This window comes from Schistocerca nitens, chromosome 11 (genome assembly GCF_023898315.1).
Source record: "Schistocerca nitens isolate TAMUIC-IGC-003100 chromosome 11, iqSchNite1.1, whole genome shotgun sequence".
Lineage (NCBI taxonomy): Eukaryota > Metazoa > Arthropoda > Insecta > Orthoptera > Acrididae > Schistocerca > Schistocerca nitens.
Genome location: NC_064624.1, coordinates 121,623,460 through 121,646,642, shown reverse-complemented (window position 1 = coordinate 121,646,642; position 23,183 = coordinate 121,623,460). Strand labels below are relative to the sequence as shown.

General features: G+C 42.2%; 1 protein-coding gene across 6 annotated transcripts in view; it reads left to right on the top strand.

The window, feature by feature from the left end:
• Positions 1-23,183, top strand: part of LOC126212854 (histone acetyltransferase KAT2A) — a 390,973-nt gene that overhangs the window by 355,220 nt on the left and 12,570 nt on the right. For all 6 annotated transcript variants that reach the window (XM_049940291.1, XM_049940289.1, XM_049940288.1 and 3 more), the window contains 2 exons: positions 3,750-3,974; positions 14,409-14,499. In XM_049940291.1, coding sequence (XP_049796248.1) covers positions 3,750-3,974; positions 14,409-14,499 — 316 coding nt within the window. The remainder of the gene's footprint in view (positions 1-3,749; positions 3,975-14,408; positions 14,500-23,183) is intronic.

The following is a 23,183-nucleotide window of genomic DNA, read 5'->3' as shown; positions in this document are numbered from 1 at the left end:
TCGGCCTTTAGTCTGTCATCCTCTCTTTCAGTACCATTTTGGTCACAGAGTGTCTGAACATTTTGTTTTGATCCACCTACTGTTTTGACATAAGACCAAAATTCCTTAGGATTTTCTGCCAAGTCAGTACATAGAACTTTACTTTCGAATTCATTGAACGCCTCTCGCATAGCCCTCCTCACACTACATTTCGCTTTGCGTAATTTTTGTTTGTCTGCAAGGCTTTGGCTATGTTTATGTTTGCTGTGAAGTTCCCTTTGCTTCCGCAGCAGTTTTGTAACTCGGCTGTACCACAGTGGCTCTTTTCCATGTCTTACGATCTCGCTTGGCACATACTCATCTAACGCATATTGTGCGATGGTTTTGAACTTTGTCCACTGATCCTCAACACTATCTGTGCTTGAGACAAAACTTTTGTGTTGAGCCGTCAGGCACTCTGTAATCTGCTTTTTGTCACTTTTGCTAAGCAGAAAAATCTTCCTACCTTTTTTAATATTTCTATTTACGGCTGAAATCATCGATGCAGTAACCGCTTTATGATCGCTGATTCCCTGTTCTGCGTTAACTGTTTCAAATAGTTTGGGTCTGTTTGTCACCAGAAGGGCTAATATGTTATCACCACGAGTCGGTTCTCTGTTTAACTGCTCAAGGTAGTTTTCAGATAAAGCACTTAAAAAAATTTCACTGGATTCTTTGTCCCTGCCACCCGTTGTGAACGTTTGAGTCTCCCAGTCTATATCTGGCAAATTAAAATCTCCACCCAGAACTATAACATGGTGGGGAAATCTACTCGAAATATTTTCTAAATCATCCATCAGGAGAGTTTCTGATATTCTTAGAGCTGGAGGTGGGATATTACTGAGAACAGGAAGCAATAGGGAGTTGTTCTCCAAATACAACCCCGCAGTTATTCACATTGTCTGATTGAGTTACACATCTATCTTCTTAGTGTGACCACTGTTGATCCAAGTTGAACAGCAGAATTCAGCAACAGAGTATGATAGGGCTAGGGCTGTGGATCTTAAAACATCCGCATTAGTTCCCCATGAGGAACCAGACAGTTTTTGAAGAATGTTATTTGAGAAATATTAAATGAATTCACAACTGCTAATAAGGACAAACATCGGCTGTAGAATGGAATGACAACAATGAAAATTTGTGCCGGACCAGGACTCGAACCCGAATTTCCCACAGTTCATGAGCGGTTGCCTTACCATTTGGCTATCCGTGCACAACTCACGGCCACATCCAAACTTCCATATGTCTTCACCTATGCATCTATGACCCGTACTCGTACATCCATTGTGTATATTTCTGTACAGGTCAGACATACTCGAAAATCGCTTGCCCGGTATTGGCAGATAAATACGATATTGGAGTGCCTGTATTCATCTGCCGATATCGGGCAAGTAACTTTCAAGTACAACGTCTGACCTGTACGGGAATATACATAATGGGCGTAAGAGTCCACAGGTCATAGACGCATTGGTGAAGACAGATGGAAGTTTGGGAGTGGCCGTAAGTCGTGCACGGATAGCCAAATGGTAAGGCAACCGCTCACGAAATGTGGGAAATCCGGGTTCGAGTCCTGGTCTGGTACAAATGTTCATTGTTGTCATTCCATTCTGCAGCCGATGTTTGTCCTTATTAGCAGTTGTGAATTCATTTCGTGTATCGCATAACGGCTGTAGTCACTGCAGTGCATTCGTGCATGTTCAAAGTAACTTTGCATCATAATCAGAATAATGTAGGCACTGCAATATTGTATTATTTGAGAGATGCTGCTTGTTAGTAAGAACTGTGTCTAGTGTTATTTTGGTGTGCTATATTACAGCAAGACTTGGCCTCTGAATCTGATGTCTCATTTGTAATTTCCGTGTCTGCTGCTTAGTTAAAATGCAGATATAACTGAAACTTCCTGGCAGATTAAAACCGTGTGCTAGACCGAGACTCGAACTTGGGACCTTTGCCTTTCCCGGGCAAGTGCTCTACCGACTGAGCTACCCAAGCACGACTCACACCCCGTCCTCACAGCTTTACTTCTGCCAGTACCTCGTCTCCTACCTTCCAAACTTTACTGAAGCTCTCCTGCAAACTTTGCAGAACTAGCACTTCTGAAACAAAGGAGACGAGGTACTGGCAGAAGTAAAGCTGTGAGGCCGGGGCGTGAGTCGTGCTTCGGTAGCTCAGTCGGTAGAGCACTTGCCCGCGATAGGCAAAGGTCCCGAGTTTGAGTCTCGGTCCGGCACACAGTTTTAATCTGCTAGGAAGTTTCATATCAGCACACACTCTGCTGCAGAGTGAAAATCTCATTCTGCATATACGAGGGCTATCCACAAAGTACATTATGTTTTGGAATTAAAAATAAATAAAGTATTGGAATTTTTTTTTTTGTTATATGCAGATGATAGCCACACTTAAATATTACTTTTCTACATAGTTGCCATTTAAATTAAGGCACTTACCGTAGTGACGGACGAGCTTGGAAATTCCTTCGTCGTAAAATTCGGCCGCCTGCCCCTTCAACCACGTAATGACTGTCTTTTGGGACAGAAAAGGTATGATTTTTGTAGATTTCCTGGAAAGAGGCAGTACAATAAACTCTCAGAGGTACTGCCAATCTCCTCTCAGAGGTATTGCCAATCTCTGCACAACCTCAGAAGAGCAATACAAAACGAGCGCAGGGAAAAGTTGGGCTCAAAGATCTTGCCGATTCACGACAACGCCCGGGCCCACACGGCAAATGACACTCGTGAAGTTCTCGAATCTTTTAAGTGGGAGTTGTTTCCTCATCCGCCGTACAGTCCCGACCTGGCACCGAGCGACTTCCACTTATTCCCAGCAATGAAGAAGTGGTTGGCTATGCAGCGTTTTGATGACGACGCACAGCTTCAAGAAGTTGAAGGCGCTGGCGGCTGAATTTTACGATGAAGGAATTTCCAAGCTCGTCCATCGCTACGATAAGTGCCTTAATTTAAATGGCAACTACGTAGAAAAGTAGTATTTAAGTGTGGCTTTCATCTGTATATAATAAAAAAAATTTCCAACACTTTATTTATTTTTAATTCCAAAACGTAATGTACTTTGTGGATAGCCCTCGTATAACTGTTTTCTGGTGATATGAATATAATAGAGGGAAACATTCCACGTGGGAAAAATATATCTAAAAACAAAGATGATGAGACTTACCAAACAAAAGCGCTGGCAGGTCGATAGACACACAAACATTCACACAAAATTCTAGCTTTGTAAAGGCCTTTACAAATGTCTGCTTGTGTCTGTGTATGTGCGGATGGATATGCGTGTGTGCGAGTGTATACCCGTCCTTTTTTCCCCGTAAGGTAAGTCTTTCCGCTCCCGGGATTGGAATGACTCCTTACCCTCTCCCTTAAAACCCACATCCTTTCGTCTTTCCCTCTCCTTCCCTCTTTCCTGACGAAGCAACCGTTGGTTGCGAAAGCTAGAATATTGTGTGTATGTTTGTGTTTGTTTGTGTGTCTATCGACCTGCCAGTGCTTTTGTTTGGTAAGTCTCATCATCTTTGTTTTTAGATATGTTTTCAAGTGATAGGTGGAGTCACCATGTCCAAGGCTTCCACATCTTGTAAACCCAGAGCCTAATCATCTCATTGTTAAACACAAATTCAAGTTAATTTGATCTTTCTTGGTTCTAAATTGTATTTTCTTATGTTTTACCTTGTTTGTTACACGTATTACGACTTTCAGAGTTAACTTTGCATTTTCCTGCAGATTGTGAAGAAGATAATAGAAGCCCGGCAGCAGGAGGTACAGAAGGTACACCCCGGGCTGACGTGCTTCCGTGAGGGTGTGCGCTCCATCCCTATTGAGAGCATCCCGGGCATCCGCGAAACGGGCTGGCGGCCTGCGGCACGGGCGACACGCGTCTCCCGTGTCACGGAGGAGACGGCCGACCCGGACGCGTTGCACGCCACCCTCAAGAATGTCCTCAATACGGTCTGTACCGTGTTGCTCGCATCTACAAAGAATTTGAATTGCTGTGTTTGAGATGTGATAGATTCAGTGAAAGGTGTAGTGGTTAATAAAAAAAAGTGAGAAGAAAAGAAAAAGAAAAAGGTTGAAAACGTGGGAAGAAATCGTAAGTGAAAATGGGTTTTTTAAAATCGTTAATGACCGTGAAAAAAGGTAAGAATAAAATGCAAATCGGACTTCGTATTCCAGAAAAGCTATAGTTGGGGTGGTCCTTGTGGCGTTTTTGAGCAAAAGTTAAACCAATTTCCACTACAAAACTTACTGAAAAGAAACAGAGAATAACAGAATGTAACTGACAGGGGGAAGTGGGGTAAATGAGAGATCGTCCTTTACCGGGTTAACTTGTCTTCTTTCGGGCGGCATCCAGGTCTTCAAAAATCTCCTTCATTTCTGCGTGAAAAGTCTGCTCCGAAATCTTGCAATAGTCCAGGAACCACTAATTTATACCAATTAAAATCATCTCGATACTGTATGCAATTTAATTTACTTCGCTACTTCCATCCTCCGAATTTCTTAACAACTTCCACAACATGTCTACACATTAAAATCAGATCAAGACTAGCTAATAAGTTTTGTTTAACATCTTCATCAGATCACGTCTGCCTTCAGCTTCGGCTAACAAGAGACAATTGAAAACGGATAGAAAACAAAAAAGGTTACAATTTTGGTATTTTCTCTGCGACGGGATATTTTTATCTGAGGGGACGAGTGTAGCGCGGCGAAATTCAAAGTCCCGCTACAAAGCTTTTGACAGTGTTGACTGGAATGTGTTCTTCAAAACTGTGAAGGTAGCAGGGATAAAATATGGGGAGTGAAATGATGCTTGGAATTTGAGTGGAAACTGGACTGCAGTTATACACTGAAGTGCCAAAGAAACTGGTATAGGCATGCATATTCAAATACAGAGGTATGTAAACAGGCAGATTACGGCACTGCGGTCAGCAACGCCTGTATAGGACAACTGCTGTCTGGCACAGTTGTTAGATCGGTTACTGGTTACTACAATGGCATGTTATCAAGATTTAAGTGAGTCTGAATGTGCTGTTACAGTCCGCGCATGAGTGATGGGACACACCCTATCTGAGGAAGTGATGAAGTGGGGATTTTCCCGTACAACCATTTCATGAGTGTACCACAAATATCAGGAATCCCGTAAATGTCAAATCCCCGACATCGCTGAGTCGGAAAAAGATCCTGCAAGAACGGGACCAACGACGACTGAAGAGAATAGTTCAGCATGACGGAATTGCAACCCTCCCACACATTGCTGCAGATTTCAATGCTGGGGCATCAACAGGTATCACCGTGTGAACCATTCAACGAAACATCATCAATGTGGGCTTTTGGAGCTGAAGGCCCACTCGTGTACCGTTGGTGACCACACTACATAAAGCATTACACCTCCCCTGGGTCCATCAACACTGACATTGGACTGTTGATGACTGGAAACATGTTGTCTGGTCGTACAAGTCCCGTTTCAAATTGTATCGAGGAGATGGACGTGTACAGGTATGGAGACAACCTCATGAATCCGTGGACCCTGTATTTCAGCAGTGGACACAGCATCTCTGAGGAAGCGATGAAGTGGGGATTTTCCATACAACCATTTCACGAGTGTACCACAAATATCATGAATCCCGTAAATGTCAAATCCCCGACATCGCTGAGCCAGAAAAAGATCCTGCAAGAACGGGACCAATCACGACTGAAGAGAATAGTTCAGCATGACAGAATTGCAACCCTCCCACACATTGCTGCAGATTTCAATGCTGGGGCATCAACAGGTATCACCGTGTGAACCATTCAATGAAACATCATCGATGTTGGCTTTTGGAGCTGAAGGCCTACTCATGTACCGTTGATGACCACATTACACAAAGCTTTATGCCTTGCCTCGGCCCGTCAACACTGACATTGGACTGTTGATGACTGGAAACATGTTGTCTGGTCGTACAAGTCCCGTTTCAAATCGTATCGAGGAGATGGACGTGTACAGGTATGGAGACAACGTCGTGAATCCATGGACCCTGTATGTCAGCAGTGGACACAGCATCTCCGAGGAAGCGATGAAGTGGGGATTTTCCCGTACAACCATTTCACGAGTGTACCACAAATATCAGGAATCCTGTAAACGTCAAATCCCCGACATCGCTGAGACAGAAAAAGATCCTGCAAGAACGAGACCAACAACGACTGAAGGAATAGTTTAGCATGACAGAATTGCAACCCTCCCACACATTGCTGCAGATTTCAATGCTGGGGCATCAACAGGTGTCACCGTGTGAACCATTCAACGAAACATCATCGATGTTGGCTTTTGGAGCTGAAGGCCTACGTGTACCGTTGATGACCACACTACACAAAGCATTACACCTCGCCTGGGCCTGTCAACACTGACATTGGACTGTTGACGATTGGAAACGTGTTGTCTGGTCAGACGAGTCCCATTTCAAATCGTATCGAGGAGATGGGCGTGTACAGGTATGGAGACAACCTCATGAATCCGTGGACCCTGTGTGTCAGCAGTGGACACAGCATCTCCGAGGAAGCGATGAAGTGGGGATTTTCCCGTACAACCATTTCACGAGTGTACCACAAATATAAGGAATCCCGTAAACGTCAAATCCCCGACATCGCTGAGCCAGAAAAAGATCCTGCAAGAACGGGACCAACAACGACTGAAGAGAATAGTTCAGCATGACAGAATTGCAACCCTCCCACACATTGCTGCAGATTTCAATGCTGGGGCATCAACAGGTGTCACCGTGTGAACCATTCAACGAAACATCATCGATGTTGGCTTTTCGAGCTGAAGGCCTACGTGTACCGTTGATGACCACACTACACAAAGCATTACGCCTCGCCTGAGCCCGTCAACACACATTGGACTGTTGATGACTGGAAACGTGTTGTCTGGTCAGACGAGTCCCATTTCAAATCGTATCGAGGAGATAGGCGTGTACAGGTATGGAGACAACCTCGTGAATCCGTGGACCCTGTATGTCAGCAGTGGACTATTTAGGGTGGTGGAGGCTCTGTGATGATGTGGTGGATGTGCAGTTGGAGTGATAAGGGACCCCTGATATGTCTAGATATGACTCTGACACTTGACATGTGTGTAAGCATTCTGTATGATCACCTGCATCCATTCATGCCCATTGTACATTCTTCCGATGGGCTCGGGCAATACCAGCATGACAATGCGACACGCCATGTGTCCAGAATTTCTACAGAGTGGCTCCAGGAACACTCTTGTGAGTTTAAACACTCCCACTGCCCACCAAACACCCCAGACATGAACATTATTGTACATATATAGGATGCATTGCAACGTGCTGTTCAGAAGAGATTTCATCCTCCTCGTACTCTTACAGATTTATGGACCGCCCTGCAGGATTCACAATGTCGGTTCCTTCCAGCACTACTTCAGAGATTAGTCGTGTCCGTGCCACGTCGTGGTGCAGCACTTCTGCGTGATCGTGGGGGCTCTTTGACAGTATTAGGCAGGTGTACCAGTTTCTTTGGCTCTTCAGGGTAAGAGTGAAATAAAATGAACGGGAAGCAGTAGTTGACATGGGAGTGATACACGGTTATAGCCTATCACTAATGTTATTCAGTCTGTATGTTGAGCCAGGAATAAGGAAACTAAGAAGAAGATTGAGAAGATTAATTTAAGAGAGAAGAAATAAAAACTTTGAGGTAAGGCGATCATGTTGTAATCCTGACAGAGTACTCGGAAGATCAGTGCAACAGAATCAGCAGCATTTTGAAACTGGTTTATAGGATGAAACCAGCAAAAGTAAAACATGTGTAATTAGTGTCACTAAATTAAATGCGGCAATGCTCAGGAAAATAGATTAGCAAATGGGATAGATGATGAGTCTTAGTATTATAGCTGCAAAGTAACCAAAGATGCCAGTATTATTATTTCTCGGCATAACTTACCCTGTAAAGGAGTTTTGCTATTTGGGGAGCAAAATAACTGATGATGGTCAAAGTAGAGAGGATATAAAATGTAGACTGGCAATGGCAAGGAAAGCGCTTCTGAAGAAGAGAAATTTGTTAATATCGAGTATAGATTTAAGTGTCAGGAAGTCGTTTCTGAAAGTATTTGTATGGAGTGTAGCCATGTATGGAAGTCAAACATGGATGATAAATACTTTGGACAAGAAGGGAATAGAAGCTTTCGAAATGTGGTGCTACAGAAGAATGCTGAAGATTAGATGGGTAGATCACATAAATAATGAGGAGGTATTGAATAGAATTGGGGAGAAGAGAAATTTTTGGCACAACTTGACTGGAAGAAGGGATCAGTTGGTAGGACATGTTCTGAGGCATCAAGGGATCACAAATTTAGCATTGGAGGGCAGTGTGGAGGGTAAAAATCGTAGGGGGAGACCAAGAGATGCATACACTAAGCAGATTCAGAAGGATGTAGGTTGCAGTAGGTACTGGGATAGAGTAGCATGGAGAGCTGCATCAAACCAGTCTCAGGACTGAAGACCACAACAACAACAACTTACCCTGCTCCTTACAAGCTTTTCAGACTCTTTCTAAACCCCTGTATAAAATTCAGACTGGCAGTAATAAGAAAAGCCTTTCTGAAAATGAATATGCGTGTGGAGAAATTTGAAGTGGAATGACAACATAAAATTAATCACAGATAAGATGGATGCCAGACTGAGATGCATTGAAAGAGTCATCAGGAAATGCAGTCCATCAACAAATGCAGTACCTTACAAAACACTCATTTGACCAACTGTGGGAAACTGCTCATCAGTCAAAGATCCTTATCAGATAGGACTGATAGAAGAAATAGAGAAGATCCAAAGAAGAGCAGCATGTTTTGTTACAGTTTCATTTAATAAGCAGGAAAGCATCATGGAAGTGCTCACCCAACTCCACTTCCAGATGCTGCAAGAGAGGCATTCCACATAACCGTGTGGTCTACTGTTAAAAGTTCCAAGAACATACATTTCTAGAAGGCTCAACCAATATACGAGATGTGTCAAAAAAACTAAAGTGACTTTATATTTTTATAAAAAGATATTTATTTATTCATCGATACTCATGTTGTCCCCTTCAAAGTAATCCCCATCAGATGCAATACACTTGTGCCAATACTTCTTCCAATCCTCTAAGCACTTCTCATAAGCACTTTTCAGTACAGCCTCGGGTACTTCCACTGATGCAATATTCTCGATTGCTGAAAATCTTCATCCTTTCATTGGTCTCTTCAGTTTTGGGAACAGGAAAAAGTCGCAGGGGGCCAAATGTGGCGAATATGGTAGCTGAGGTGTGATTGTCGTGTTGTTTTTGGCTTAAAAACCTCTCACAAGCAACGATGAATGAGCGTGTGCATTGTCGTGATGTAAAAGCCACAAATTGTTTTTCCACAATTCTGGGTGTTTTCTCCATATTGCTTCTCGCAAACGGTGCATAACATCGAGGTAATACTCCTTATTGACTGTATGACATTGAGGAAAAAATTAATGATGCACTACACCACAGTAACTGGAAAAAAAACAGTGAGCAAAACTATGACATTTGATCAGACTTGGTGTGCTTTTCTCAATCTTGGCTCTCCGCGGGATGCTTCCATTGTGACGATTGGGCCTTGGTTTTGACGTCGTAACTGTATACTCATGTTTTGGCACCAGCTATGGCCCTTTTGAGCAAATCAGAATCATCATTGGCGTCATTCAAGAGCTCCTGAGTGATGCTCATGTGACGATTCTTCTGATCAAAATTGAGAAGTTTTGGAACAATCTTCGCTGACATGTGTCTCGTGCCCAAAACATCTGAAAAAATTGCATGACACGAGTTGACTGATACGCCAACATCCTCAGAAACTTGGTAATTCAATGATTTTCCAAAACATTTTTCTTAACAGCGTCAACATTATCATGTGCTGATGATGTGCTGGGGCATGCAGAGTGAAGTTCGTCATTTGCATATTCTCGGTCATCTTGTAAGAGTTTGTACCACTTGTAAAGAGTTTTTTTTTATTATTTAGAGCAGACTCATCGTATGCCACTGTCAACATTTCAAGTGTTTTAGAGCACTTGATTCCAATTTTTCCACAAAATTTGATGCAAATTCATTGCTCCTTTTTTTATAATAGTCGAAAATTGCCAAGCACACTAAAACATGTCTAATCTTTCTGTCTGTCAAAAACAAACGTAGTATGCTGCTCACTTGAAACTGTGAACATATGTTCGGGACATGTGTACCAACATAACAACAAAAAAAAAGAGATTGATAATCGAATGTACATTGTCTGCACAACAATTTAAAAAATCACGTTACTTTTTGATCAGCCGTTGTATCACTTCCCCCTACATATATCTTGCGAAAATACCGTGAAAGTAAAATTAGAGAGATTCAGTCCCACACAGAGACTTACCAGGAATTGTTCTTCCTGTGAACTGGAACAGGAAAGGGAGGAAATGACGACGTACACAAAGTACCCTCTGCCACATGCCCTAAGATGGCTTCTGGAGTATAGCTGTAGATATGCAGATGCAGATATGTTGACCATAACACCTAACAGATCTACTCAAAGGGAGCTTTTATTGACAAAGTAGGTGCTTTCAGATATCTAGGAAACAAGCTAATTATAAAAGGAAACATGAAGAAAGAAATTTCATAGAGGGTAGAAAACAGTTCAAAATTTTATTACTATTACTATTATTTATCAGACATAATTAAAGACCTTGGTGCAAAAAGGGCGTAACTCATATTTTACAAATCCAATGCTGACTGTAGTCAATGGTCTAATTAATGTGACTGGACTTTAAATGTTTAGTGCAAAATAGGGATAGCTCAGTATTTATCCCTTTCTCTGACCAAAGTGGTAGTAGGATGAGATTCTAAAACTTAGAGTGTCTGGTGTATTTTGTGGGAAAAAGTGTAGTTCTTCCACCGAGGTCTTCGATTAGGAACTGTCAAATACCTGCCAGAGCAAAGAGTTGGATATATGAGTAATGTTATCTGCCAGTTATGACCTATGGATTGGAATGTTGGACCTGGACAAAGGAAGATCTGAGTAGAATAGAAGCAGCAGATATGCCCTTTCTTCAAGGCATCCTGGGAAAGACAAGAAGTCATAGGATAAGGAATGAAACATATGTCAGATCAGTCTCCTAAAAGAAACTGTGGAAAGAAATAGGCTAAAATGATTTAGCCACATTAAAGGATGAGAAAGAGCTTTGAAGTGGCCAGAATCTGAAAGAAGACCATAAACAAGAGGGAGAGACCTAGTGAAGAATTATGTGAATTTAGGAGGACTGCAATATAAGGAAATTCCGAACGATAGACTGCGGGAGAAAAGAGAAGATTGGAAGAGACTTTGTGAATGACTTGCATGAGCAGAAACATTTCAATAAGAAGAAGAAGAAGAAGAAGAAGAATTCTCAACAACAATACTAGAAGTAGAAATAATTTCCACTGGAAGACATCAGGCAGGTAACTGGAAACATAAAATATTCAATAACAAAGTAAAAGATTATCTTATTAGCCACTGTTTCTATAATTTATCAGAATATTCAGACACTGGGTTCCAAATTCTGGTTAGCAGTAATTTTCATATTTACAAACTTCCAGCACACTGAAGTAAGTGCAGGGCAGCAATTAGTGTTAATCAATACAATGGCAAAACAGCCGAAGTTGGAAATATCACTTTTATTTACTTGATGACTATCTGTATGCTATAATTGTTCATTTGTTATCTTGGTAGGGTTCTTATATTTTGGGAAATGATGTTTTGACTATCTGAATGATTTGAAAATGGGTCCTGACCTGAAACTAGTCATCAAATACATACAAGTGAAATTTGCAACTTTGGCTGTATTTCTGTTGTATTAATTTTTAAATTAATTCATGTTTTTAACTTTTCCAGTATATAGATTGCTAATAGTGTTCTCCGAAATCAGTCAAGGAGCATAAAAGTATAGTTTTGAACAAGCCAAGTGTAGTGATTGATTCTGCCTTTTAATGTGTAACTTGAATCTTTCAACATTCCTGAAGGCTCTCCGTCAGTATGTGATTTACAGAACAACACATGTGAACTGGGGATTAGATTAAAGAATGAGACACATGAAGTTGTCGATGAGTTTTGCTATGTTACTGATATGAGGAAAATGTCCCCGTGTGAGTATGCCATATGATAAATGTGACCAAAAGAGTGTAAAATATGTCATTCGAATTTAATTTTTGCCAACAATATCTTTCACTTTCCACACGAGGTAGTACGCATGAGAGGTCTTTTTACAGATTTTGTTGATACGCACTTCCCAGTTCAGTTTGGCATCAATATGTATTCCTAGGAGTTTGACACATTTATTATCTACATTCTTAGACAGTGCTAACCTAAGCTTGCTAAAGCACTAATTTCGTTTGTCTTGTTCTCTTACATGTATGTTGTTGTTGTCGTTGTTGTTGTTGTTGTGGTCCTCAGTCCAGAGACTGGTTTAATGCAGCTCTCCATGCTACTCTATCCTGTGCAAGCTACTTCGTCTCCCAGTACCTGCTGCAGCCTACATCCTTCTGAATCTGCTTAGTGTATTCATCTCTTGGTCTCCCTCTACGATTTTTACCCTCCACGCTGCCCTCCAATGCTAAATTTGTGATCCCTCGATGCCTCAGAACATGTCCTACCAACCGATCCCTTCTTCTAGTCAAGTTGTGCCACAAACTCCTCTTCTCCCCAATTCTATTCAATACATCCTCATTAGTTATGTGATCTACCCATCTAATCTTCAGCATTCTTCTGTAGCACCACATTTCTAAAGCTTCTTTTCTCTTATTGTCTAAACTATTTATCGTCCACGTTTCACTTCCATACATGGCTACACTCCATACAAATACTTTCAAAAACGACTTCCTGACATTAAAATCTGTACTCAATGTTGACAAATTTGTCTTCTTCAGAAACACTTTCCTTGCCATTACCAGTCTACATTTTATATCCTCTCTGCTTCGACCATCCTCAGTTATTTTGCTCCCCAAATAGCAAAACTCCTTTACTACTTTAAGTGTCTCATTTCCTAATCTAATCCCCTCAGCATCACCCGATTTAATTCGACTACAATCCATTATCCTTGTTTTGCTTTTGTTGATGTTCATCTTATATCCTCCTTTCAAGACACTGTCCATTTCATTCAGCTGCTCTTCCAAGTCCTTTGCTGTCTCTGACAGAATTACAATGTCATCGGCGAACCTCAAAGTTTTTATTTCTTCTCCACGGATTTTAATTCCTACTCCATTTTTTTCTTTTCTTTCCTTTACTGCTTGCTCAATATATACAGATTGAATAACATCGGGGAGAGGCTACAACCCTGTCTCACTCCCTTCCCAACCACTGCTTCCCTTTCATACCCTTTGACTCTTATAACTGCCATCTGCTTTCTGTACAAATTGTAAATAGCTATTCACTCCCTGTATTTTACCCCTGCCACCTTCAGAATTTGAAAGAGAGTATTCCAATCAACATTGTCAAAAGCTTTCTCTAAGTCTACAAACGCTGGAAACGTAGGTTTGCCTTTCCTTAATCTTCCTTCTAAGATAAGTCGTAGGGTCAGTATTGCCTCACGTGTCCCAACATTTCAATGGAATCCAAACTGATCTTCCCAGAGGTCGGCTTCCTTCAGTTTTTCCATTCGTCTCTAAAGAATTCGCATTAGTATTTTGCAGCCGTGACTTATTAAACTGATAGTTCGGTAATTTTCACATCTGTCAACATCTGCTTTCTTTGGGATTGGAATTATTATATTCTTCTTGAAGTCTGAGGGTATTTCGCCTGTCTCATTCATCTTGCTCACCAGATGGTAGGGTTTTGTCGGGGCTGGCTCTCCCAAGACTGTCAGTAGTTCTAATGGAATGTTGTCTACTCCCGGGGCCTTGTTTTGACTCAGGTCTTTCAGTGCACTGTCAAACTCTTCATGCAGTATTATATCTCCCATTACATCACCCTGGTATAGGCCCTCTATATACTCCTTCCACCTTTCTGCTTTCCCTTCTTTGCTTAGAACTGGGTTTCCATCTGAGCTCTTGATATTCATACAAGTAGTTCTCTTTTCTCCAAAGGTCTCTTTAATTTTCCTGTAGGCAGTATCTATCTTACGCCTAGTGAGATAAGCCTCTATATTCCTACATTTGTCCTCTAGCCATCTAAATGTATGATGTGTAATTATTTAATTCTGATAACTTAAATTTTCCTCACTGAAGAAAGAGTTTGTTTGTGCCTGGCATAATTCGTTTCATATTTTGCTTTTCAGCTGATAGAATTTGTTTGACGATTTTGAGTTATTTTCCTGTTTTCTTGTAACTTTGTACGAATGAGACACAATAAGTAATAAGACTGGTGTATCACAGTACCCTCTGTTCTTCTTTTTGCAGATTCGCAACCACAGTGCGGCATGGCCCTTCTTGAAGCCTGTGGACAAACTGGAGGTTCCAGACTACTATGACCACATTAAGTACCCTATGGGTGAGTGTCACTATCTACTCGGCTTTTCTAACCAAGTATGTTTTAGAAAAAACATACAGGAAAACATTGTGGAACCAATTGAAACGTAGCTGTTATTTCAGTAAGCTGCTGCCTCTTATATTGTAAGCTTTGTAGGAGACTTCATGGATTGCATTTACTTTTTCTTATCCCAGAACCTCTTCATCCTTTCTGTTCTCTTGCTCTCTTCTTCTGAGGTATTCAGTATCCTCTTATCCTCTCTGCTCCACTAGTAATCTAGTTGTTCTAATTATAATCATTATCATTACATCATAACATATATAAAAACATTTAAATTGAATTTCTAAAGTAAAACTTAACAAATTTGCATCCCTTTGCTTCAGAATTTACATTGTAAATGTTTTTAACAAGTAAAATTATAAAGCTTTAATTTTGAAAATTAATTAGATTAGCTTATGCTTTTCTATCATTTGTATTTGAGTTTCTTGTCATGTATTGTTATTTTTTGTGTTTTTATTCTACTTCACAAAAGGACCAAGACTATAGCATGTGCTTATATGACAGTCATTGCTGTCACAAAAATTGGGTAAAGGTACTGTTAATTATCTTTCCGTATAGGCAAAAGAATAATAATCAAAGTTATCAAATAATAAAAATGTGTTCATAAACATTTAATGTGTCACAAAAAGTGTATCAGGTTGTGTAGTAGATTAATGTATTGTGTTCTTCTACTAATTCATCTTATATTACACTACACTCTCCATCATTTTCCTGTATCCTTCTTTGTAATTGATCTCTGGCTTATTGACCACTGTGTACTTGGGACTCCAGTTTACCATATCTTCCACCTCAGTCGCCAATTCCAACCAATTTTCCTTAACTTAGCCTACTAGGTCTCTGTCTTTCCTCTTGTGCTATCCATTGCTTCCTCCACTCATCGGAACCAGGAGTATCTTCGAAGATTTCAAACACGAGTCTGGATGAAATGACAGGGACAAGAAGTTTCCTAAAACATGACTGCGCAACCCAGAAGAATCAAAAGCAGCTAAGACAACCAGTTGCAAAAGCCTTCATTGTATGGTTGCCTTTTCCAGTCTGATTTCACCTTATATTGTGCTGGTGCTCCAATACAATCCTTCCACAGGTCTTCACACTGCAACACAGTCTTTCAACAAAACGATCATTATATCCGCAAATGGTCGGATACAGGTACACAGGAAAGAAACGATGACACAAGATGGGAAGTCTGCCTGCAGGCAGGACTCAAACCACACTGTAGATGAACAACAGACTGACTGAACTGTGCATACGACACAAAGAGTGCAAGTCAATAGCAACCCACGCAACAATGAAGCACAATGAACTTCCCACGCAATGCTGTCAACAGGTAAATACGAGCCTCAATCCGTATCGAGATCAAAGAGGAAAATCAATACCACAGCAGAGCCGTCAACGAGTAATAAGTATAATGGAGATAGTTGTTGTGGTTGTGGTCTTCAGTCTTGAGACTGGTTTGATGCAGCTCTCCATGCTACTCTATCCTGTGTAAGCTTCTTCATCTCCCAGTACCTACTGCAACCTACATCCTTCTGAATCTGCTTAGTATATTGATCTCTTAGTCTCCCTCTACGATTTTTACCCTCCACGCTGCCCTCCAATGCTAAATTTGTGATCCCTTGATGCCTCAAAACATGTCCTACCAACCGATCCCTTCTTCTAGTCAAGTTGTGCCACAAACTTCTCTTCTCCCCAATCCTATTCAATACCTCCTCATTAGTTACGTGATCTACCCACCTTATCTTCAGCATTCTTCTGTAGCACCACATTTCGAAAGCTTCTATTCTCTTCTTGTCCAAACTGGTTATCGTCCATGTTTCACTTCCATACATGGCTACACTCCATACAAATACTTTCAGAAACGACTTCCTGACACTTAAATCTATACTCGATGTTAACAAATTTCTCTTCTTCAGAAACGATTTCCTTGCCATTGCCAGTCTACATTTTATATCCTCTCTACTTCGACCATCATCAGTTATTTTACTCCCCAAATAGCCAAACTCCTTTACTGCTTTAAGTGTCTCATTTCCTAATCTAATTCCCTCAGCATCACCCGATTTAATTTGACTACATTCCATTATCCTCGTTTTGCTTTTGTTGATGTTCATCTTATATCCTCCTTTCAAGACACTGTCCATTCCGTTCAACTGCGCTTCCAAGTCCTTTGCTGTCTCTGACAGAATTACAATGTCATCGGCGAACCTCAAAGTTTTTACTTCTTCTCCATGAATTTTAATACCTACTCCAAATTTTTCTTTTGTTTCCTTTACTGCTTGCTCAATATACAGATTGAATAACATCGGGGAGAGGCTACAACCCTGTCTCACTCCTTTCCCAACCACTGCTTCCCTTTCATGCCCCTCGACTCTTATAACTGCCATCTAGTTGGAGATAGTAACAAACTATAAAAGTGTCGTCAACGTACTGCCAAAATACTGTCGGTTTAAAAGTGGCAGAGTCGAGTGCTCTCTCTTTTATAGTGTGGCCTCATGGTCTGGACCGTCTCCAAGAATTTTTACATCACATGAACTGCATACATGAAAACATAAAGTTTACCATAGAGATAGAGAGAGATGGTTGTCTGCCATTTTTAGACGTCTTGGTGCGACGGAAGAGTGACGGCACACTTGGTCACTCGGTGTACAGAAAGCCCACTCATACAGACCTGTATCTACAAGCTACTAGTTGCCACCATCCAGCACAGACAATGGGCGTTCTCAAAACCTTGGTCCACCGTGCCCATACTATCTCCGACGCCGACAGTCTTCAAGCGGAACTGGAACACCTGCAAAAAGTATTTTTGAAGAATGGCTTTTCACCTAGGCAAGTGAACAGAGTGATGAAGACCTGCCAACGACGGAACAAGGAAGAGGAAGAGGCCTTCAGGTCGACTGCTTATCTACCATTTATTGGGAATATTTCTTCACAGATAGGCAGAATGTTGAGAAAGTATCAACTGAGAGTCATCTTTCGGCATCCTTCCATACTTTCATCACTGGCGGGATCCGTTAAAGACGACCTGGGCCTGCGTAAACCGGGTGTTTACAAAATTCCGTGTGAATGCGGCAAACCATATATAGGGCAAACAACACGAACTGTGCAGGAACGCATTGTGGAACACCGACGGCATACTCGCCTTCTCCAACCCACTCAGTCCGCAATCGCCGAACATTGTATTTCCACAGACCGTTCCACGAATTACGACGACACAAAAATTTTGGCCCATACATCAAACTTTTGGAGCTCGATTATCAATGAATCTGTGGAAATAGCGGTTATCAGCTGAACTCTGCTTGGAATTCTGTTATAGAGAAACTTCGTAGTCGACGTAGTTATCTGCATAAAGATGGAAATCGACCTGACACCGATACGCCAGGCTTTCACAGTGGAGGGCGCGAGGCGCAGCGCACGGAGCTGTTATGAACGCGCACGCTGAGCAGCGCATGCGCCATGTCACCTCAGTACGGCTTTAAATAGCGGAGCTCAGCGCGTACTCGCCAGTACTACTACAGCGGCATTCACCTGAAGATGGCCAGAAGACTCTGCGTCAAAATATCGTGGCAGGAAGTTACTGATATCTGACAGTTCTGCCGTGTTTTTATGGAACAAGTCTGTCCGTGTCTGCTGCTGGTGCATCAGCAGCTGCTGTTTCTCAAACGAGCTAGCCAATTTCACCACGCTATGAAACAACTTTCTATTTCCCCATTGCCGATTGCTATATCCACGAGTAGTCGGATACCGGTGCACGCATCAGAAAAACAGCAAAAAAGAAATGATGAAAACTCAAGGTGGGAAGACCACCTGCAGACAGGACTCAAACCACGCCAGAGCTGAGTAACAGGCTGACCGGACGGCAGACCTGACACAACATGAGCAAGTCAGTCGCAACCTGTGCAACAGTGAAGTGCAATGAGCTTTTGACACAACACTGTTACAAAGTCAAGTATGAGTCACTATCCAAATTGAGACCAAAGAGGAAAACCTATACCAAAGTGAAGTTATTGACAAGAAGTCTACATCTACATCTAAATGGTTACTCTGCAATTCACACTTAAGTGCCTGGCAGAGGGTTCATTGAACCGTTTTCATACTACTTCTCTACAATTCCACTCTCGAATGGTGTGTGAGAAAAAGGAACACCTAAATCTTTCTGTTCGAGCTCTGATTTCTCTTATTTTATTATGATGATCATTTCTGGCTATGTAGATGGGTGTCAACAACATATTTTCGCATTCGGAAGAGAAAGTTGGTGACTGAAATTTCGTAAATAGATCTCTCCGCAAAGAAAACCGCCTCTGTTTCAGTGACTGCCACCCCAACTCGTGTATCGTATCAGTGACACTCTCACCCCTATTGTGCGATAACACAAAACGAGCTACCCTTCTTTGCATATTTTCTATGTCCTCCGTCAATCCTACCTGGTAAGGAGCCCACACTGTGCAGCAATATTCCAGCAGAGGATGGACAAGTGTAATGTAGGCTGTCTCTTTAGTGGGTTTGTAACATCTTCTAAGTGTTCTGCCAACAAAGCGCACTCTTTATTTTGCCTTCCCCACAATATTATCTATGTCGTCTTTCCAATTTAAGTTGCTCATAATTGTAATTCCTAGCAATTTAGTCGAATTGACAGCTCTTAGACTTGTGCGATTTATCGTATACGCAAAATTTATCAGATTTCTTTTAGTACCTGTGTGGATGACTTCACACTTTTCTTTGTTTAATGCCAATTGCCACTTTCCGCACCATTCTCTCTTGATCATTTTGTAATTGGAATTTATGGTCTGATGATTGTACTAGACGGTAAATTACAGCATCACCTGCAAAGAATTTAAGGAGGCTGCTCAGATTATCACCTAGATCATTTATGTAAATCAGGAACAGCAGAGGGCCTATGACACTACCTTGCAGAATACCAGGTATCACTTCTGTTCTACTCGATGATTTACCATCTGTCACTACGAACTGTGACCTCTCTGAGAGGAAATCACAAATCCAGTCACACAACTGAGACGATACTCCATATGCACGCAGTTTGATTAATAGTCGCTTGTGAGGAACGGTACCAAATGCCTTCTGGAAATCTGGGAATATGGAATCGATCTGAAATCCCTTGTCGACAGCACTCTTTACTTCATGGGAATAAAGAGCTAGCTGTGTTGCACAAGAATGATATTTTCTGAATCCTTGTTGGTTATGTACCAATAAGTCATTTTCTTCAAGGTGATTCATAATATTCTAGTACAGTATATGCTCCAAAATCCTACTGCAAATTGAGGTCAGTGATTCGGGTCTGTAATTCAATGGGTTACTCCTATTTCCTTTCTTGAATATTGGTGTCAGTAGTACGGTGGAGATAGTAATGAATGCTATCAGATGTCGGATGAAGCACATGACCGACTGAGCGGTCGATGAGTGGCAGTATTTGTGCCAGCCTCAAGGACGCTAGTCACATGGTGGTGGCGGCGGTGGTGGTGGTGGTGATGTTTGGTTTGTGGGGCACTCAACTGCGCATTCATCAGCACCTGTACAGAGTTCCAACTTTTTCGCACTCCAATTTCTTACACAGTCCAATCTAGCCACTGTCACAAATGATCACGGTGATGATAATGACACAAACACCCAGTCCGCAGGTCGTGTGGTGAGATGGTGGCACACTCACCATGCGAGTGCAGCACTGCAGCGACATTGTTCTCTATAGTCCATCGAGATCCATTTCCTCTGGTGAACGAGCAATTTTCGTGCAGCTTGATACTAGAGCAATCACACCTGCAAAGACGTGTCAGTTCCTACTGATTTTTGTTGTTTGGCATAACCTTGAAATAAGCTGTGCCCACATTGACAAAATATAAATCTGCTACTTATTTGTCTTCTTCAAGGTATGATTGTTGTCTTAACTTTTTTCCTGTACAAGTAAATGTGGAACTTTACAAATTTGTGACAGTTCAGTGGGTGATTTTAGCTACTAAATAACAGAAATAATTCATTTTAGCTTCAATAACTGGTTCACGATAATCATTCAATGTCCACTGTAATATACTTCCATCTGCTCACACGAGCTACAAAATTCCAACTACTTTCTACAACCACACAAACACGTCTGACTCTACATCGTCTCTTTCCGTCAAGTGAGATATACCAGAAAGGTTATTGTAACCAAAGAATCTGATCATTTTCATTGCTGGCAATGAAATTTTTCGGATTGATTTTACACGCTTTTTTACAGAAACATAACAATATTTAGTGAAAACATTGTTGTAAATAACTTTATAAAATTTACATAGTTATGTTTCTTGTTAATTAACCTCAAAATTACAGTATTCATATGGAAAGAAAGCAGCAGTTCACAAAGTATATCATTTACAAAAAAAAGTTATTTACATAAAGTTGTAGTTTATAAATATAGTGATAGATACCCACTGGTATCAGATGTGCCTTAGACATGATTACATTGCAGCACCCATCTCACACCTCCCCTATCATGGCCCAGTATTTTTCTAGTTGTTCTGCACTGTATCTTCATAGTGTTAAATTAGCTGCATTTTTCACTGTTGCCTTTTAGTGTCTGATATTTATGTCCTTATATACACTCCTGGAAATGGAAAAAAGAACACATTGACACCGGTGTGTCAGACCCACCATACTTGCTCCAGACACTGCGAAAGGCCTGTACAAGCAATGATCACACGCACGGCACAGCGGACACACCAGGAACCGCGGTGATGGCCGTCGAATGGCGCTAGCTGCGCAGCATTTGTGCACCGCCGCCGTCAGTGTCAGCCAGTTTGCCGTGGCATACGGAGCTCCATCGCAGTCTTTAACTCTGGTAGCATGCCGCGACAGCGTGGACGTGAACCGTATGTGCAGTTGACGGACTTTGAGCGAGGGCGTATAGTGGGCATGTGGGAGGCCGGGTGGACGTACCGCCGAATTGCTCAACACGTGGGGCGTGAGGTCTCCACAGTACATCGATGTTGTCGCCAGTGGTCGGCGGAAGGTGCACATGCCCGTCGACCTGGGACCGGACCGCAGCGACGCACGGATGCACGCCAAGACCGTAGGATCCTACGCAGTGCCGTAGGGGACCGCACCGCCACTTCCCAGCAAATTAGGGACACTGTTGCTCCTGGGGTATCGGCGAGGACCATTCGCAACCGTCTCCGTGAAGCTGGGCTACGGTCCCGCACACCGTTAGGCCGTCTTCCGCTCACGCCCCAACATCGTGCAGCCCGCCTCCAGTGGTGTCGCGACAGGCGTGAATGGAGGGACAAATGGAGACGTGTCGTCTTCAGCTATGAGAGTCGCTTCTGCCTCGGTGCCAATGATGGTCGTATGCGTGTTTGGCGCCGTGGAGGTGAGCGCCACAATCAGGACTGCATACGACCGAGGCACACAGGGCCAACACCCGGCATCACGGTGTGGGGAGCGATCTCCTACACTGGCCGTACACCACTGGTGATCGTCGAGGGGACACTGAATAGTGCACGGTACATCCAAACCGTCATCGAACCCATCGTTCTACCATTCCTAGACTGGCAAGGGAACTTGCTCTTCCAACAGGACAATGCACGTCCGAATGTATCCCGTGCCACCCAACGTGCTCTAGAAGGTGTAAGTCAACTACCCTGGTCAGCAAGATCTCCGGATCTGTCCCCCATTGAGCATGTTTGGGACTGGATGAAGCGTCGTCTCACGCGGTCTGCACGTCCGGCACGAACGCTGGTCCAACCGAGGTGCCAGGTGGAAATGGCATGGCAAGCCGTTCCACAGGACTACATCCAGCATCTCTACGATCGTCTCCATGGGAGAATAGCAGCCTGCATTGCTGCGAAAGGTGGATATACACTGTACTAGTGCCGACATTGTGCATGCTCTGTTGCCTGTGTCTATGTGCCTGTGGTTCTGTCAGTGTGATCATGTGATGTATCTGACCCCAGGAATGTGTCAATAAAGTTTCCCCTTCCTGGGACAATGAATTCACGGTGTTCTTATTTCAATTTCCAGGAGTGTATATTGTTTTTGTTGTCTACAGGGTGTCCTTCCTAAGAGTCATCAGGCACATTTTCTCTGGTGTTTCAGTAGATACCTGCAATTTCATTTTTGCATTGTGCAGCTGCTCATCAAATTATTCACACAAGACTCAGTGTCGATGGAAAGTGTTGGTTTTTTTCCCATTACAAAAGAAAAAAAAAATTAAGTGGAATTCTTACATCACCTTGTGACAGAACAATGCCAAATTAGTCTAGTGCAATATTTGATTTATCAGTATGTATTAACAGGGACAGTAAAACGCAAAGAATAACCAATCCTCCAGCAGGGACAGCACAGCCCTGCCACCACTCAATTGCTAGAGCCATGCAGCGGCACTGCTCTTTCACTGGTTATTCTTCGTCACTCTTAATATTAGGTTGGTGCTTAAGGTCACAGTGTTTTTCTATAAGTTTAATAAACACAACAGATATACGTAATAGAGATGTTGCTCGTCAATAATACACTCCTGGAAATTGAAATAAGAACACCGTGAATGCATTGTCCCAGGAAGGGGAAACTTTATTGACACATTCCTGGGGTCAGATACATCACATGATCACACTGACAGAACCACAGGCACATAGACACAGGCAACAGAGCATGCACAATGTCGGCAC